Raw genomic sequence first — 18,573 nt, 5'->3', positions numbered from 1 at the left:
AGGCCTGCTAGGTCTGGTCTAAAAGTTGTTTGTCTAGAGATTATAACACTTTGGAGGGTTGAAAGTCCAAAGCGCCATATATATATAATATTTTTAATAGAGATTAATCGCGAGTTAACTATGGAAAAAATGCGATTAATCGCGATTAGAAAAATTAATCGTTTGACAGCCCTAGATCTACAACTCAGGTGCAGATATCCGCTATGTGAATTACAGATATCTGTAACTGAATTACGACTAGTCATAATTCCAGTTACAGATATCTACAACGTCATTTCGCCTATAGTCAAAACTTAATTACAGATATCTGAAAAGGGACATGTAGATATCTTTAATTGAGGTGAATTAAAGATATCTTGAACTGGAATTATGACTAGTCAGAATCAAATTGTAGATATCTCAAACTGGAATTAGGAATAGTTGTAATTCAGTTACAGATATCTGTAATTCACATAGCGGATATCTGCAACTGAATCGTAGATATCTGTAATGACAAACCCCATACACATGAATGGTTAAAGTGACGTCATCTGTCCTATAGGAAGAACGTAGTTGCAGATATCTGAAATGTTCTTTTCGACTAGAGGCAAAACTGAATTACAGATATCTGCAACCAGGGCCGTTGCTAGGAATTCTGGCCCCCCTTAAAGAATACTAAAGTGGGCCCCTCCCCCTAACTTTTCCTCTTTTTTTTTCTTAGACTACGTATGTATTATCGTTTTTTATTTAGCCTTCTTTGTTTTGATGCTAATGCAGCATTACACTGCAAAAACTCAAGTATCTTAGCAAGAATATTTGTCTTATTTCTAGTCAAAATGTCATTTCTAGTCAAAACAAATCTCATTCTACTTAAAATAAGACACATCACATTAAAAGTAGCTTGTTTTTAGACACTTTTTACTCCTTTCAAGCAGATTTTCACTTGGAATAAGTAGAAAAAATCTGATAGTGGAACAAGTTTTTCTTCCTTATTACAAGCACAAAAAACTTACTTTCACTGGCAGATTTTTCTATTTATTGTGAATTTAAGTGAAAATTATCTAAAAACAAGTTAATTTTTAGGTTATGAGTCTTATTTTAAGTAGAAAAAGATTAGTTTTGACTAGAAATGAGACATTTGGACAAGAAATAAGACAAATATTCTTGGAAAGATGCTGAGTTTTTACAGTGTACTATGAGTATTAGTCAGGGTGTTACGCAGAATAAATCAGTCATACAAAGATTAGACTACTGGGGTTTTTATGGGCCCCACTGGGCGCTGGGCCCCTGGAGTTATCATCACCTTTCTCCCCTATACAACGGCCCTGATTCAACACACATCCAGTCTGGGTTTTAAATGTTAAAATGACTTATTGTCATAATACAGGTGATTAACAGGTGAGTATCTCCTACCTTGAAGCCTCCTCTCTTCGCTCGGCCAATCGCCGTCCTGCGCCCGTGGACCACCACTACGTCATCAGGGTCTCGAGACCCCGCAGACCCGCAGTCCGAGCCCCGGAGCTCCGGAGGGGAGGGGGAGGAGGAGGAGGAGGAGGGGGAGGGGGGGCACAGGTGACCGGAGATAATCTTCAACCTGAGCATGACGACGGACGTAACGGACACACACCTGAGATCAGTCTGGGAGCTGCAGACACTTCCGCCTTCAGGACGGAGCGAGGAGAGGGACAAACAGAGCGGGAGGCGCGGTGCTCCTCCTCCTCCTCCGGTGACGTCACAGCCAAACCAGACTTTGTGAATGAAGTTGAGTCTCACTAATATATCTCCTCCCTCTGTGATTGTGAGAATAAAAAAGCTGTTAAAACGTATGATCTCTGTAAGCTTTACAAAATATTTATTTAAGTTTATGTTTTTTCTGTCTTGCTGTCAAACCCTGGCGTACGTATGATGGTTTGGTTGTGTATTAATGTTGTATACACTTATTTCATCCGACTGTATTCAGACCTGTGTATACTGGTATACTCCATGGATGTATTATATTATATACTCTTGTTGTCAATAAAGTTGTTTTAAAAAAAAAGACGTTGAGTTCTTTTTACAGTCTATGGTTGAGTCTCACTTTTTCACTGCTGATAAATCTCTCAACTCCCTTCACCTTAAACCTTTTTATTTATTATTTACTATTAATCCAGAAGAGTAGACAGAGAACTGAACTCTATAACAGTTCTCAAAGTGGGGTCCTTGGGTACGGAAGCCCTAAAGGGCCAAGTCCGTATACATTTTTTTATTATCGTTTTCTCGTGATAACGACTTATTATTTCGTTATCTCGAGATAACAAAGTCTGTTTTCTCGTGATAACGAATTAATTTATTTCGTTATCTCGAGATAACAAAGACCGTTTTCTCGTGATAATGAAATAATCATAGAATGTGTGGTTGACATGGTTGCCTAGCAACATGTTTCCCCGGTGCAATCGCTTCTGCTTACGGGGAAGTAGCAGCTGGTTAGCCGCTGTATGTTCGTAGCAGGGGGCTACTACGTATTAACTGACTCGCCGCTCTGCGTGTGTGTGTCGCGGTGATAATTTAACCGTGAAAAGTAGGCTACAACACACACAACATAACGTTACAGCCGCAGTGTTGTGAGTGAATCATGTCGGGACAACCAGGCTTCATGAATCCGCTTCACAGACCCCGGTGCCCGGCCGCCACTAGAGCAGCGGCGGCGGCGGCGGCGGCCAAGCACCGGGGTCTGTGAAGCGGATTCATGAAGCCTGGTTGTCCCGACATGATTCACTCACAACACTGCGGCTGTAACGTTATGTTGTGTGTGTTGTAGCCTACTTTTCACGGTTAAATTATCACCGCGACACACACACGCAGAGCGGCGAGTCAGTTAATACGTAGTAGCCCCCTGCTACGAACATACAGCGGCTAACCAGCTGCTACTTCCCCGTAAGCAGAAGCGATTGCACCGGGGAAACATGTTGCGAGGCAACCATGTCAACCACACATTCTATGATTATTTCATTATCACGAGAAAACGGTCTTTGTTATCTCGAGATAACGAAATAAATTAATTCGTTATCACGAGAAAACAGACTTTGTTATCTCGAGATAACAAAATAATAAGTCGTTATCACGAGAAAACGATAATAAAAAAATGTATACGGACTTGGCCCTTTAGGGCTTCCGTACTTGGGAGGGCTGAAGGGGGTCCCCAACTTCTTGTTGAAATGTTACCATTAATTTCTCAAAAATTGTAAACTTTTTTTTTATTTTTTAGAAATCTTACTACTTTTCTCTCAATTTTTTTTTCTTTTTACTTTTTTTTTTTATTGAGATTTTTGTTTTTTGAGAAAGTTTGCTTCAAAATGTTGTCCAATTAGGTCTAATTTGTGTCAATTTAGGGTCCTTGATGTAAAAAAAAAAGTCTGGGAACCACTGGTTTACAACACCTGATCAACATTTATGCAAAAATTTCTACTGGAACTAAACGCTGTTTAAATCTCTCAACTTGATAAACTTATTGTATTTTATTCCTCATCTTTTTTTGTTCCCATCTTTTATTTATTTAACTTTTCTTTAAAGTATATATTTTTTATTAATATCCAGTGCTGTTCTACATCAGTGTTCACCTGGTTGGTTCTGTATGTTATACTTGTACTTAATAAAAAGTCAATATTAATGACGGAACAGAACCAATCATCAGTTCTTTAGTCTCTAGAGTTACATATAGATGTTTATACATATTTATATATACATTAATCTGCTGCTCCTCTTCATTTACTCTGTATATATATGTGTATTACTATATTTATATTAATCCCACACAGAAACACAGAGACTTTGGTTCTGAGTAGAAGCTTTTATTTCCAACACACTCTTAAGGCCACAGACTCACTGCACATTCAGGCTGGAATCAGACGACAGGAAACAAAAACATCCAAAAATATTTTCTCCATATAGAATCAGATAGAAAAAGAGTTTGTCTGTCTGTCCTCGGTCCGTTTCCACGGAGACGGACGGACGTGACGACGACGACGGGACGAGGAAGTGCTTCAGGACACGTAGACGTATTTACACAGGTAAAGTCTGTAGTGTTATAAATGTTTCTATTCTGAAATCTGAAATCTGCTCTTTCTGTTTCTATTGGTTCAGTCAGAGAACAGCGATCGGCCAATCAGAGGAGAGGCTCAGAGCCCCCTCCTCTCTCCTGATTGGCTCAGAGCCTCCTCAGTGTTTCTGCTTCATAAAACTAAATGTGGATACAGAACGGGTCCATACAGAGTCCTGTGGAGTAAAGTAAACAATCTAAATGAGCCGACCGACCGACCAATCAGCAGCTGCCGTTCACCGGCCTCAGGTTTCATGTGTAAGTAGTGATTCTTCTGACCGTCAACACACACACACACACACAGACACACACACAGCCGGCCCAAAGCATCAGTGAACTCTGCACCAAAGATCAATGAACTGTTTTAAATCCACAGTAACTTCAAACCAAAGAGAGACTCAGTTTATTGTCATAAAGGAACAAAGAAACCAGAAATATTCACATTTAAGACGCTAAATTAAGAGAATTTGGACTTTTTTTCTTAAAAAACGACTATTAGATTGTCAAAATAGTTGATTCATTTAAGAATCGATTATTGTTCTATTCTCTTCCACGTTTCACCAGTGTAAAAAAAGGAGAAGAAGGTAAATTTACTGGTTGCACAGCCAGGCACAAGAAGTTGAACAATTTACCTGCACTGCAAATCTCAAATTTTAGAGGCAAAATTTAGTTTTATAGTTTTTTTTAAAGGAAAAATGTGCCAAATTCTCTGATTCCAGCTTCTTAAATGTGAATATTTCTGGTTTCTTTGTTCCTTTATGACAATAAACTGAGTCTCTCTTTGGTTTGTGGACAAAACAAGACGTTTGAGGACGTTTGGGAAACACTGATTGATGTTTTTAACATTTTATTGACCAAACGACTAATAGATTAATCATTTAAATAACCAACAGATTAATCGATAATGAAAATAATCGTTAGTTACAGCTCTAGATGCTTTGGGCCGGCCACACGCACGCACGCACACGCACACACACACACACACACACACAGGACGTGACTCTGCTGACAGGAGGATCTGGTCTCTCTCCTCGTAGGTGATGATGTCGTACGTCTTCACCTCATGATGTAATAATACGACACATTTTGTAATAACGTTCTTGAACGCAATATTTGCCGCAAATGTGCCGCATTTTGTTATAAATTGTAACATAATGCACTGAATCATTACATTTTTTCCATAAAAGAAAGTGCAACAACTGCATTTTGTAATAATTTGGTGCCTTATGTAACAATTTATAACAAACGCGGCACATTTGCGGCAAATATGAATAATAATGAAATATTGATTGCGCAATATTTGCCGCAAATGTGCCGCATTTTGTTATAAATTGTTACATAATGCACCAAATTATTACAAAATGCAGTTGTTGCACTTTCTTTTATGGAAAAAAATTAATAATTAATAATAAATTGTATCATAATGCACTGAATTATTACATTTTTTCCATAAAATAAAGTGCAACACAACTGCATTTTGTAATAATTTGGTGCATTATGTAACAATTTATCACAAAATGCGGCACATTTGCGGCAAATATTGCGTTCAAGAATGTTATTATTACAATGTGTCGTTATTACATGATGAGGTGAAGACGTATGACATCACTACCCGACGCAGCGCTGCTCTCTCCGTCCTGAGAACCGGTCTTGGTCCTTTCAGAATAAAAGCAGGTCTTGGTCCTTTCAGAATAAAAGCCCATCAGGCGTAGAAGATGAGCTCTGGGATCTGGCCGCCCTGCACGCCGGTGCCGTTGGTGCTGTCGGTAGGTGATGATGTCATACGTCTTCACCTTATGATGCAATAATAACGACACATATTGTAATAACATTCTTGAACGCAATATTTGCCGCATTTTGTTATAAATTGTAACATAATGCACCAAATTATTACAAAATGCAGTTGTTGCACTTTCTTTTATGGAAAAAATGTAATGATTCAGTGAATTATGTTACAATTTATAACAAAATGCAGCACATTTGCAGCAAATATCGTGTTCAAGAATGTTATTACAATAATAAAATGTGCTGCATTTTGTTATAAATTGTTACATAATGCACTGAATAATTAAATTTTTTCTATAAAAGAAAAGTGCAACAACTACATTTTGTAATAATTTGGTGCTTTATGTAACAATTAATAACAAAATGCGGCACATTGGCGGCAAATATTGCGTTCAAGAACGTTATTACATGATGAGGTGAAGACGTATGACATCACTACCCAAGGCGGCGATGCGCTCCGTCCTGAGAACCGGTCTTGGTCCTTTCAGAATAAAAGCAGGTCTTGGTCCTTTCAGAATAAGAGCCCGTCAGGCGTAGAAGATGAGCTCGGGGATCTGGCCGCCCTGCACGCCGGTGCCGTTGGTGCTGTCGGACGAGCACTGGAACTGGAAGGTGACCTTCCCGCACTGCACCTCGGTCATCCCCTCCTGGCCGAAGTAGCTGAGCTCGTTGCCGTCCAGCACCACGCTGGCCGTGTAGAAGGTGTCGGGCTCGATCTGCACCGGGTACTCGAACCAGACGGGGAAGGTGCTGCTCGACCCGTCCGAGAAGTACTTGATGATGCGCTGCGCCATGGCGACGCCCTGCCGCTTCAGCTCGATCTTGGCGCTGTACTCGGCCGAGCCGCAGCTGGAGCCGTAGAGGCCGAAGCCGGCGATGAAGACGCGCTTGTCCACGGCGAACTGGATGCTGTCGCAGCGGCCGCGGTAACGCCACTGGTTGCTACGGTAGGCGCAGGACTGGAAGCGGTGGCAGCGCTGCGGCGACAGGCCCTTACGCGGCTTCGTGCAGAACAGCAGCTCCGGCTTGTTGGCGGCCGTGTACCACAGGAAGATGTCGTTGGTCTCGTTGAGCGTGAGCACGCCGGACTGCGCCGCCCCGTTGGCGAAGTCCTCCAGCTGCATGGTCGGCACGCGGATCAGGTAGATGGCCTTGCCCAGCGCCAGCCGCTTGTTCTCGATGGTGGGGCGCAGCTCGCGGCGCTGGCACTCGGCCTCGGCCCAGCTCAGCGCCGCCTCGAACACCACCATCTCCTTGGCGTTGAGCGTCTCGCGCCGCAGGATGCTCTCCAGCGTCTGGGCGTCGATGTCGCAGAAGCCCTCGGAGCGCAGCGCCAGCTCGGCCTGCGCGTCGATCACCTCCCAGCAGCGCTGCGTCAGGTCCGGCTCCTCGAACAGGCAGCTCTGAGACAGCAGCACGCAGGCGTTCTTGGCGCTCAGGCTCGTCTCCAGGAAGCTCACGCAGGCGCGCGCCAGGTGGGGCACGATGTACTTCTTGGCGGCGTAGAGCGTGGCGAGCACCGTGTCGGCGCACAGGTCGATCTCGTCGCAGTAGATGTACCTGAGGACGGAGAGAGAGAGAGGGGGGGTCAGCTGAGGGACCTTAGGCTGTCTTTACACTGCACGGTTCAAGTGGCCCAATTCCGATTTTTTTTCCTCTCAAGCGGCTCAGATCGGATCTGTAACATGAATGTGTAAACGGGACAAATGCGCATTGAATCAGATATTGTCAGATCAGATTCCGGCCCCCGTTATATGTGGAAATAAATCAGATACAAATCAGATCTCTGCCAATGCGTCTGCAGTCTAAACAGACAGATCGGATCTTTCCTGGCAATGTGTGTCATACGTCTCGCTGAACCTCTGTAGCCCGTGATTGACACGTGGGGCTGACCTGGACTACCGTGGCCAGCTGTGGCCAGCTGTAGTCACTGTCACAGGCGTTACAGTGTTTCATTTTTGTGGTGTCCACGTGTCTGCCCCCCCACCCTCACTAGTTCATATAGGCCTACAGTAACATTCATTTCTATGCGGATCGATACGAGGGCAAGCGAGGGAGTGTGAAAAAAGAGAGTGCGCAAGATAAACACCAGATTTCACGTTTTCCTACCGGCAAAAACTGAACTGAGCCGATAAGAAATCGAGAGAGGAAAAACAAACAATGTACACAAATGTGTGAGCGACGGAGAATCGAACGGTGGCACAACTGTCACCGTCACCGTCGCTGTCAGCTGCTCATCTCACAGCAGCTCCGCTCCACGCAGCCACTTCACTAACGTTATTTTGTAACGTTCACTTTGTAAGTGACGTGTTGGATATAAACTCTGAGCACCAGACTCACCTTCGTTTAAAAATATTATGGAATCATAACGTGACAATCTCCTGTAGCCTATTAAAAAAGAAAAAATCACTAGTTTATTTCCAGCGGGTTGTTTCATGCAGGCACAGCAGGTGTAAATGCAGATGATCAGATCTGGGTCACTTCTGATAGAACATGTAAATAGACAGTCAAAAAAATCGGATATAGGCAACAAATCGGAATTAGAGATGGGATTTATGGCTCTTTGAGGGGAGCTGGATCTTGGTGAGCCGTTCCTTTCAAAGAGCCGTTCAAAAAACTGGCTCATTTGACTGATTTTTTAAATATTTATTAAGTTTTCAGAAGCCAGCCTGGTGGTAACTCATTTTATCTTGGAAATAATGGGGTGAGATTTGGAACAAAATAATACAAAATTAGATATCCCACTAATATCTGAGTTTGCACGCCACTTACGTAGACAATGGAGCAGCTTCAATTGACTGTTATGAACACACAGAGATGTTAAAAAAAAAAAAAAGAACGGTTCCCAGCTGTGACTCGGTTCCCATCGTTCATGTTAACGAGCCGTTCAATAGAATCGGTTCGTTCGTGAACGTCACAACACTAATCGGAATTGGGCATCAAGACCTGCAGAGTAAAGACAGCCTTAGAACCAGAACTGGACCCAGCGTCTGGACCTGAGGGCCTGAACCTACTTCAACATGGCGAGGAAGGACGGAGGCTCCACGTCGGGGATCCGGATCTCCTCCTGGTCCTCGGCCAGTTCCCCGTAGAACATGGCGTGGAACACGGAGCTGCCGACGGCCAGGACATACTGGAGGGAGGAGGAGGATAAAAGAGAAAAAAAGAGAGAGAGAGAAGAGATAGAGGGGTGGGGGGTGAGAGCGAAAAGGAAAAGAAAGAAGAAAATCTGGTCATGTGACTCCTCCAGTCTGGTTGTGATGTCATGCTCTGACCTCACATAGAACGATGGGTCAACGTGGCGGCCATCTTGGGCGGGGCGAAGCCGTGTCTACTTACTGCATTAGTCAACCAGGGGGCAAAAGACTGCTCGGAGTGAACTGATATCAATGTAGATGCCGTATTGTTAGCAATTAGCTAGCATTAGCATGTTACCGTCACAACGCGACCTGCCCATCTGCCCGTGTGTCTAAGTGCCTGTGTGTGCGAGGAGGAAGGAGAGAGAGAGTCGCGGCCGCCAGACTTGTTTATTAATTGTAAGCGCTGGTTAATACGTTTCGTTTCTACCAGACCCATAGCTATAATATTCCCCAGTGACTAACAGTTAATGGATTTCAGATATGTCCAAATGGCCAGCTATCATGGCTCGACATTTGCAGTTATCTCATTGAGAAGCCCAGTGTGTACACAAACAATTTGCGCATATATATATGTCACAATGTGCAAAACTTTTTTTTTTTATTAAATTTATATTATTTTTACTTTTATGACACCAGTGCTGCACAGACTCTCGCCGCCTTTAGGACGTTCGGGACCCTTCTTTTTGTGGCAAACGGATGAGATCCCCTCGGTTTATTATACAATTTCCATCCGTCCTTTTGCTGGTTTGTGCAGTTAACAGCACAACAACTCCTTGTCCTTTTCGTTTTCTGCTTGTCAATAATGAGAAATGTCTCTCTTTCTGCCCCCTGGCTGCACGCGCACATCTGCAATGATGTTGCACAGAAACCCGTCTATACAACCACCACAGCCCTGCCCAAGATTGACGCGCCTGACAAGCCCAAATGCGGCATCTATGTGTATATACTGTATCTATGCTGAGCTCAGCTGTTACAGGTGTGTATATATGACATCCAGATGTTGCTCCAGCCGTGCCTCACCTTGTGTCCGGGGACTCTCTGCGTTCCTCCAGGTGGACCGACCACGAAGTGAACGTCTGCCATCATCTCATTGTTGAACATGACTGAGTTTCTACACACAAACACAAACACACAGAGTGATGACATCATCAGTGACAGCTCCTCCTGAGGCTGTGATTGGCCGGCTGCTCCTCCTGCTCCTCCTGCTCCTCCTGCTCCTCCTGCTCCTCTCACCTCTCTCTGATGGTGGGGTACAGGCCCTGCCAGTTGCAGCAGCTGTGCGCGGCGGCGGCGGCGGTGTTGTTGTTGGTCAGGTTCTGCTGCTGGTGGTGGAAGTGCTGGATGGAGGAGGGGCTGCTCGCTGAGGGGGGGGCCAGCTTCGTGGTGGGGAACAGCTCTGCAGCCATTATCTCCAGGTCAGACTGAGGACCGGCTCATGGCTGGGGAGGGCTGCAGGGGTCAGGGGTCAGAGGTCAGAGCAGCTGGTTGAACAGGTGTTAAAGGATAATTACAGTTTTTTTTAACAATCTGGACCTTATTTCTAGCAGAAAATACGATAATTTCCTCCCCCAGATAACTTTGGTGTCGTTACAAGTAGTGACATCATCCAGGTCAGAGGTCAGTAGGTCAACCTACAGACCCCGGATGTTGATAACAGCTAACCCCGGACTCAGAGGGGAATAGCACTAGCCTATCAGAACTAAATATTGGTGAAATGAAGGAGTTTCTCTGCAGATAATGTGTTATTTAGAGGCTGCATTCTGCTGCCCTGTAGACTCCATTATACGGATATACGCGGCTCTCGGCTGGAGCTCATTTCATCACAACCACTTGTAATGCCACTAAAGTTATCTGGGGGAGGAAATGATCGGATTTTATACTAGAAATAAGGTCCACATTGTGAAAAACGGTAATTATCCTTTAACATCGTTTAGGAGGAACATTAAAACAGATGTGCATCTCTGTAGACCTGTACAAATTTTCCAATTCAAGAAAACGCTAAAAGAAACAAGAATCAAAACTTATGACAAAAGTAATTAATGACTCACAAACTCTTTTCATTAATGCAGTAATGTCAGATTGAAACTTTGTTTTGTTTACTTTATTGTCAGACTGTTGCTCAGACAGATTATTTCAATAATTACTTTTGTCAATGTGGAGAAGGAAGGGAGAGAAAGGGTGATACGCGGACACGGACTGGGGGATCAGAAAATAATTATTTTCTGTCCATTGAACACCATTAATTCTTTACGCTCCGAAAGGTCCCATGGGGGTCCAGCGGAAGGGGCGGGCCTTTGTCACTCTGTAAGAACATGTTGTGTTTTGGTTTGTTTATTGGGAAAAGTCGTGAAATTATCTTGACTGGAAGATATTTAAAGGAGTTGAAAAGGTTGAGCTTGAGGATGTGATGATCTCACAATAAAACTATAAGTGATGTTGGACTGAACCATTATTTTTAAAACAGGGGGATTGTTATGTTATTATACAGGGTTGAACATGATAAAACATTCCTATTTCATAAATAATTGATATATTTGTTCAGATTTTTGTATTGTTTTGGTTAAAGTGGTCACGAATATTATTATATTGACAAAAATTTAGGTAAATTAAAATGTTTTGTTGTTTTAAATTCAATGATAAAGTGTCTGGTCAACAGGTTAATAACAGCTACACACATTAAGCTGTCACCTACTCCTTAGCAACCCATTAAAGAAAACATTTTAAACGATTTCTATAGTTTTTTGTGTGGTTTATATTTCAAAGACACGTGGATCCATCATTTTATGTCTTTAAAATGTAAATAATGTGAGTTTAGTTGAGTGAATCTGTGAGGTGAAGCTGAGGGACACTGAGCTCCAGCTGCGGCCAAGCTAACGTTAGCATAGCCGAGCTACTTCAAGTTACCACCGTAACTTGTGTTGTTTAAACATCATTACAACATTAAACCTCCTCTACACGGAGCCACACGGACACACAACACAACACAGAGTTAACCAGCGGACCCTGTTCGAGTCCCGGGGTGTTGTCGTCTCTCTCTCTGGACGTTGAGTTAGCATGTTGATGCTAGCTGGTTAGCTGCCTGAGTTGCAGCTCGTTTCCCCGCCGCTGCTGCTGCTGGTTGCTAGGTAACTCAGGTGTGTCCTCCTACCTCAGGTGTGTGTCCTCATGTCCAGGTGTGTGTCCTCGTGCCCAGGTGTCCCGGTGTCCCCGTGCAGCGTCTCTCGGCTCATCCACAGTCCGACGGCTGCGCTTTGTTTACAGCAGCTAGCAGCTCCTTCTGCTTCTTCTGCTGGTTCACAGCGGCGGCGGAGCAGCGCTCAGCGGAGAGCGGCGCCACCGCAGGACGCAGGCGGAACTGCACCCTGGTTCACCAGTAGGGTAGACGGAGTAGCTACGATTCAGACACTTTTTGCTTTTCCATTTTTGAACAGATATATAGATATATATGAAACTAAGTGATTTTTCATATGCTGTTTAATTTGTTTGTATACTAAGTTATTATTGATGAATATCATTTATTCTTTGTTTATTTTTCCACAATCAGGTCATAGACATGAGGTGCATTTTTACCACGGTACCGTCTCAACCATACCCCATACGTATACAGTTGAGACACCTATTGAAACCCATTGATGATGACTGAACATCAATTGTAAATGCAATAAACTGACAATTTCACAAAAGATTTCAATATAAATGTATTCCTCTTTATTAAAGGTACAGTATGTAAGAAATCTAAAACAACTGGCCGTAAAATCCTCCTAATATGTCACAGAGACTCAGGAATAATGTTCATATAACATGATGAACTCACCAACAACAATAGTACAGCCAGAGTATTCGCATTAAAAATCTTTTTTTGCAGACTGCAAATCATGTTTATGTTTTGAATTTATGTGTTTACATGTTGCGCCACCTAGCCCTCTCTCCCAGTCACGGCGGCGTCAGTGGCATTTGAGCCTCCGGTCTGGTCCACTGAGCTGCCGCTACGACTGGGAGAAAAAATGAGATACCTGTGTTTTGAATTTGACTGCAGTAACCGTTTTTGGCCACATTCTTACATATGGCACCTTTAATAGTGTACTTATTATAAAGTGTTACCCTACTCAGCATGGCCTCTGGATGATCTGTAATCAATTTGAAGTTGATCGGACAAAATCCCTAGGACGAGTTTGTTAAAATACAACGTGTGGAAATCACGCCAAAATGGCGAGTAAAATCAAAATGGCCGACTTCCTGTTTGGAGTAGACCAATGGTGCAAGAGACTTTTATGTGTGCCTTGACAACTTACACATGTGTACCGATTTTCATGTTCCAACTCCAAAAAAAAACCCTATGGGAAGGGGTTTCTGAATATTTAAAGGGGGCGCTATAGAGGCATTTGGCCCTGCCCATGGGCGTCGCCCCTATCAGATCTAAGAGGTCGCCACCCTTGACCTGTGTATCAATTTTCATGATGATACGAGTTTATTAAAGGGCATCAAAAGGGCAAACGTAATTTCATGGCGAGGGACGATAGTCGCCGTGTCGCCACATGGACGCCATTACTCGTAGCTTCACAGCGTTCAGATAATAAAAAGCTCACAGTGTTGGTTCTACTGGATCTAAGCGCTGCTTTTGACACAGTAGACCATCACATTTTATTAAATAGGCTTAGACACCTGGTGGGCCTCTCTGGTACTGTTTTTAACTGGTTTTGTTCTTATCTCACAGACCGATGCTTTTATGTAAGTATGGATACATGTTCCTCGGAAATCCATGAAATTGGATGTGGGGTTCCCCAAGGGTCAATTTTAGGTCCACTTCTTCTTTAATCTGTACATGCTGCCCCTTGGGGACGTCATCAGGAGGCACGGCATCAGCTTCCATAGTTATGCTGACGATACGCAACTGTACATCGCCGTGTCTCCTGATGACACAGGGCCAATTGATGCCCTTTTTAACTGCATTTTAGACATCAAGTCATGGATGGCAGTGAATTTCCTACAGCTCAACCAGGACAAAACTGAGGTTTTAGTCATTGGTCCTGAAGGCCAGAGAGAGAAACTTTTACCAAAACTACAGGATCTTAAACTAACACAGTCAGTAAAAAATCTGGGCGTGATTTTTGACTCTGAGCTGAATTTTCTTCCACATATCAAAAATATGACAAAAATAGGTTTTTATCATCTTAAAAACATAGCCAGGGTCCGCCCGTTTCTCTCTCAGGCCAGTACGGAGGTGCTGATGCATGCTTTTATCACCTGTCGATTAGATTATTGCAATGCCCTGCTCTCTGGTCTTCCCAAAAAGAGTATTTTTAATCTCCAATTATTACAGAACTCAGCCGCACGAGTGCTGACGAGGACCAGAGGGCGGGAGCATATTACACCAGTTTTAGAGTCGCTGCATTGGCTCCCCGTACGCTTCAGGATCGATTTTAAGGTTCTTTTACTAGTTTTTAAATGTCTTAACGGCCTTGCGCCCTCTTATTTATCTGACCTGCTTTTACCATATCAACCCTCGCGGACCCTGAGGTCCTCCGGCACCGGCCTTTTATCCATACCAAAACCCAGAACCAAAACCCATGGTGAGGCGGCATTTAGCTATTATGGCCCACACCTGTGGAACAGCCTGCCGGAGAGCCTCAGGACCGCAGAGACAGTTGATATTTTTAAGGGAAGGTTAAAAACACACCTTTTTGGTCAGGCTTTTAACTAGATTTTAAATTCTTCTCATGGTTCTATCTTATTTTATGTTTCTGCTTCTATCTGGCTTTTAAAGTTGTTATTAACCTTAAATAATTTTACTTGTTTTACTTATTTTATTTATTATCTTACATATTTTTATTTAGGCTATTTATTTGTTTATTTACTTTTTATCTTTTTAAACTGTTTACCCTGTTAACTTATTTTTTCAGGGTTTTTATCCTATCTTATGTTCTTAGTTTTTAACTCCAGTGTTTCCTCAGGGGGGTCTTCCACGCTGGGAGCTGTGTCTGGGCTGCTGCTGGGGGCGCTGTCCCTGGGTCCCTTCGGCTCCGCTGGCTGTGGTCTGTCGGGGTCGGGGGGCCTGGGCGCTGGTGCCCCCTGTGGCACGGCCTGCGACTCCTCCCAGTGTGGACGGCCCCAAAGATAGCGCTTCCTCAATCCTCAGTGTCATGCCATGTCTCCCTAGCGTCAGTAGTGAGAGAGTGTGTGTGTGTGTGTGTGTAGTATGGAGTGTGGGAGGGAGGGGTTTTTACTTGTAATTGTTTTATTTTCTATGTGTGTAAAGCACTTTGTGTTGCATTTTCCATGTATGAAAGGTGCTCTATAAATAAAGATTGATTTGATTTGATTTGATTCATAATGTAGCTTCAGCAACTTGTCCTACATGTTTTAGAAGTAGAATGTCTAAGGATTATTTCAGACAGTTTGTTCACTTTGTTTATTTGTTTAGTGGCTAAAACAACATGTTACCTGATCCAGCAAAATGAGTCACAGCGACCCAAATTTCAAAATTGAGATTTTGGTATCAATGTAAAGAGGAGAAAAGAAGCTTTACTCTAGTATAGACAAAGTTACACATTGGATGGTGTGGTAGGGCTGGCCTGAGTGAAGGATTGTAGGAGGCAGACTCATGAAGCAGGGTTCAAGTATCAAAAATATATATTTATTTTTACAAAAAGTGCCACCAAAAATGCACAGTGAACCAAAAACAAAAAAAGATATTTACAAAAAGTATCAAAGAAATAACAGTTAACTCAGCTTAACTCTAAAGTGAAAACACACTGTGCTCCAATATGTGATATAATATCAAAACCATAAACATTTTACACTCACACACAATCTACATCCCTCCATAGGTGGTTTACCCGATGACCTCACTAATGATGTCATCCAGGATATAAAAGCAGGAAGTACTGAACCTTTTCTTTTTTTTCTTTTTTAAATTTGTATTACAAATCTTACAAGCAGAAGAAATTTCACTACAAAATACATTTTGAAACTGAGCTAAACATGTCAGCATTTCAATAAAAGTTTAACACAGTAACAGATGGAACAGGAAAGCCATGAAATAAAAAATAAAATAAGTGAATAAAATAAATAGATATTTAATACAAAGAAGGTAAATGAAATTTACAAACATAGAAAATTAGGATCATATACAACATACATCACATTTATGGGGTCTGATGAAGGGAGAGATCAAATAAATGTTGATATAAACGTGCATTCTTGGACTTAATGTTTTTGAGTGAGTCACAGAAAATAGAGAGCTCTTTTAAGAAAATAGAAGACAATGGGGATACATTTAGAAATTTACATTTATGAATGAAATATTTTGCCAATATTATGAGGTTATTTAAGAGAAATTCCAGCTTCGAGTCTTTCAAAAAGACACCAAACCTTATGTTACTGTACGTTAATTTTGACAAAGACAGGTTGTTATTCAGAAGACAATGACAAAATGCATCCCAGAATAAAACATAAACATTACAAGAGAAGAAAAGATGTTCTTGTGTTTCAATTTCATTTTTACAAAATGTACATTCATTTAAATCAATATTAAATCTAAGGTGCATTAGTTGTCTAGAATGGATATATTTCATTTATTGTTTTAAAATGCACTTCTTTCGCTTTGGGTGGAATAGAAAATTTCAAAAAGTTACATCTGATTTTTTTGAAGGTAGATGGATCAGTACAATAACTTTCCAGCATGAATTTTCTTTTTAAAGGTGAGGGAAAACATTCAGGAAGTACTGAACCTTTCCTCCTTTTGTCCCCTGGACGGCATGGCGAGTATGAAATCAACCAACAAAACAATGTATCTGTAAAAGTTACTTAATTGCACATAATCTGAATTGAACCAATAAACTTCTTTAACTTAACATTACTTGTCTGTGTTTGATTTATCTGGACATGTTGATGTAAATAATCTGTAGCCTACTTAAATATATACTGCAAACTCAAACCAAACCCGGGATAGGATGTGTCTGCATAATATTGAACAAAGATGGAAACTACACAAGCATGATAACTCAAATAGAAATTAAATGTAAAGAGACAAATGGTGTGGTCTCACCCACTTTGTCACAGATGGTTTTCAGGATATGGCCATTTGAATTATGGTCTTCCACTCTCTTTTTCCGATTGAAAAACACAGAAAATTGCGTTTAACAATATAGAACGTCTCTGACCAGCGGACTCTGGCATCTGTTCCTGTACCACGTGATTACACGCACCTCCTTGTTGTCAAAGAGGCATCACTCAAGGACCCTCGGAAAGCAGAGAATCTAACAATTCACATGCAGTTAACAGCTCGTCTCTATTATAAACGGTTCAGAAGTTATTTCATGTTTTGTATAACGTGTGCTAGCATTGAATCCGTGCATCGATGCTACGTTCAGTTTAGCATCAACGCCACGCTCAGTTTAGCATCTGTTCCCGTACTACGTGATTACACGTGGACCCCGTCCTTTGTTGTCCTAAAGGCACCATTCAAGGACGCTCGGAAAGCGGATAGTTTACAGCTCATCTCCATCATAAACAGTTCATAAGTTATTTAATGTTGTGCTCGTCTAGAGGGTAAAAGTTGCAAGTCAACTTTAATCGTCATTTACGTTCCTTTTCTCAATTATCTGGACTATGAAACTTTGGGAGGTTGTTTTTGAATGTCATTTCTTTGAAATTAGCAAAAAAAATAAAAAATTGTTGCGACTTCCGACTCATTTCGCCACAGCGGGTCACATAATTGTTGTGTTTTTCTTTTGGGTCATTTGTGTTCACATGTTGGCGGCTCAAAGTTGTTAACAAATTCCATGTGTGAACCAACCTTAATTAAATTAACCTGGTCTGAACCGCAGTTGAAGCCCAGACCTGACCCGATACAAAACATTTGCGTTCTCGTCCCAAATCCCAAACCTGAAGGGCGGTGGGACATCATGGAGAGTGTTTGATTTGGATCCAATGAGAAGAACTTCACTCTCATTACCGTTGAGTTTCAGCCTGTTGTTGTTTGACGTGGAAATACCAAAATAACGGAAAATATTGCCAAGAGAGAGGATATAGACCGAATCGCCTTGTTGTTTACATTCTACTTCCGGGTAGAAAACCAGCGCGTAATTTGAATGAGATCAATAGTAACGAACAAGAGTTTACCCATATACGTATATCATGTTTTTCACGCCCTATCACCGTTTAGACAAATCTGAAATGATTGAAGAAACATTACTATTCCTGTGTGTGTGTTTTGTGTTGCTATGTGTTGTATTTATTCAGTTTGGGGGAATCACGGTGTCTAGAAAGCATCAGTGGCTCAGCTGACAGGGACAGCTAACGGTAGCTAAGCTAACGGTAGCTAAGCTAACGGCGGTAGCTAAGCTAACACCAGGACGTCAGCTGTTAAAACCCTCCCGTTGTGGGACATGACATGAAACTACTCCAGTTAGCTCAGTCATGTTGGAACTCAGATATCCGTTGGAGAAAATATTTTTTCATGGAGCGTTTATTGAGTCACTGAGTTATTAAAGTTAAACAGGTAGCTAACCGTTAGCCCGGCTAATCTCTGATAACCATGACTAATTACAAAAATGTGCACACAGAAATAGTAATGTTTGTCCAATCATTGGT

General features: G+C 42.1%; 2 protein-coding genes across 2 annotated transcripts in view; both read right to left on the bottom strand.

Moving 5' to 3' along the window:
* Positions 1-1,652, bottom strand: part of acaa1 (acetyl-CoA acyltransferase 1) — a 12,120-nt gene extending 10,468 nt beyond the window's left edge. The window contains exon 1 of the mRNA XM_085786802.1: positions 1,393-1,652. Within this exon, the coding sequence (XP_085642928.1) occupies positions 1,393-1,581 (189 nt within the window). The 5' untranslated portion in view covers positions 1,582-1,652. The remainder of the gene's footprint in view (positions 1-1,392) is intronic.
* A 4,568-nt stretch (positions 1,653-6,220) lies between these two features.
* On the bottom strand, positions 6,221-12,264 carry btbd3a (BTB (POZ) domain containing 3a). Its single transcript, XM_085786344.1, has 5 exons — positions 12,128-12,264; positions 10,213-10,428; positions 10,000-10,090; positions 8,854-8,972; positions 6,221-7,399 (listed from the first exon to the last, which is right to left on the bottom strand). The coding sequence occupies exons 2-5, from the start codon at positions 10,383-10,385 to the stop codon at positions 6,367-6,369; spliced, it is 1,416 nt and encodes a 471-aa protein (XP_085642470.1). The 5' UTR covers positions 10,386-10,428; positions 12,128-12,264; the 3' UTR covers positions 6,221-6,366.
* Positions 12,265-18,573: the final 6,309 nt, after the last annotated feature.

Source organism: Trachurus japonicus, chromosome 1 (assembly GCF_045865225.1).
Source record: "Trachurus japonicus isolate A0001 chromosome 1, Traja_1.0".
Classification (NCBI taxonomy): domain Eukaryota; kingdom Metazoa; phylum Chordata; class Actinopteri; order Carangiformes; family Carangidae; genus Trachurus; species Trachurus japonicus.
The sequence above is the reverse complement of the archived record's forward strand: the minus strand, read 5'-3'. Positions and strand labels throughout refer to the sequence as shown.

Coding starts and splice junctions, on each gene's coding strand:
- btbd3a (XM_085786344.1), bottom strand. CDS start 10,385: ATGGCTGCAGAGCTGTTCCCCACCACGAAGCTGGCCCCCCCCTCAGCG. Junction 10,091..10,212: donor TACCCCACCATCAGAGAGAG/GTGAGAGGAGCA, acceptor GTTTGTGTGTAG/AAACTCAGTCATGTTCAACA. Junction 7,400..8,853: donor TCCTTCCTCGCCATGTTGAA/GTAGGTTCAGGC, acceptor CTCCGTCCTCAG/GTACATCTACTGCGACGAGA.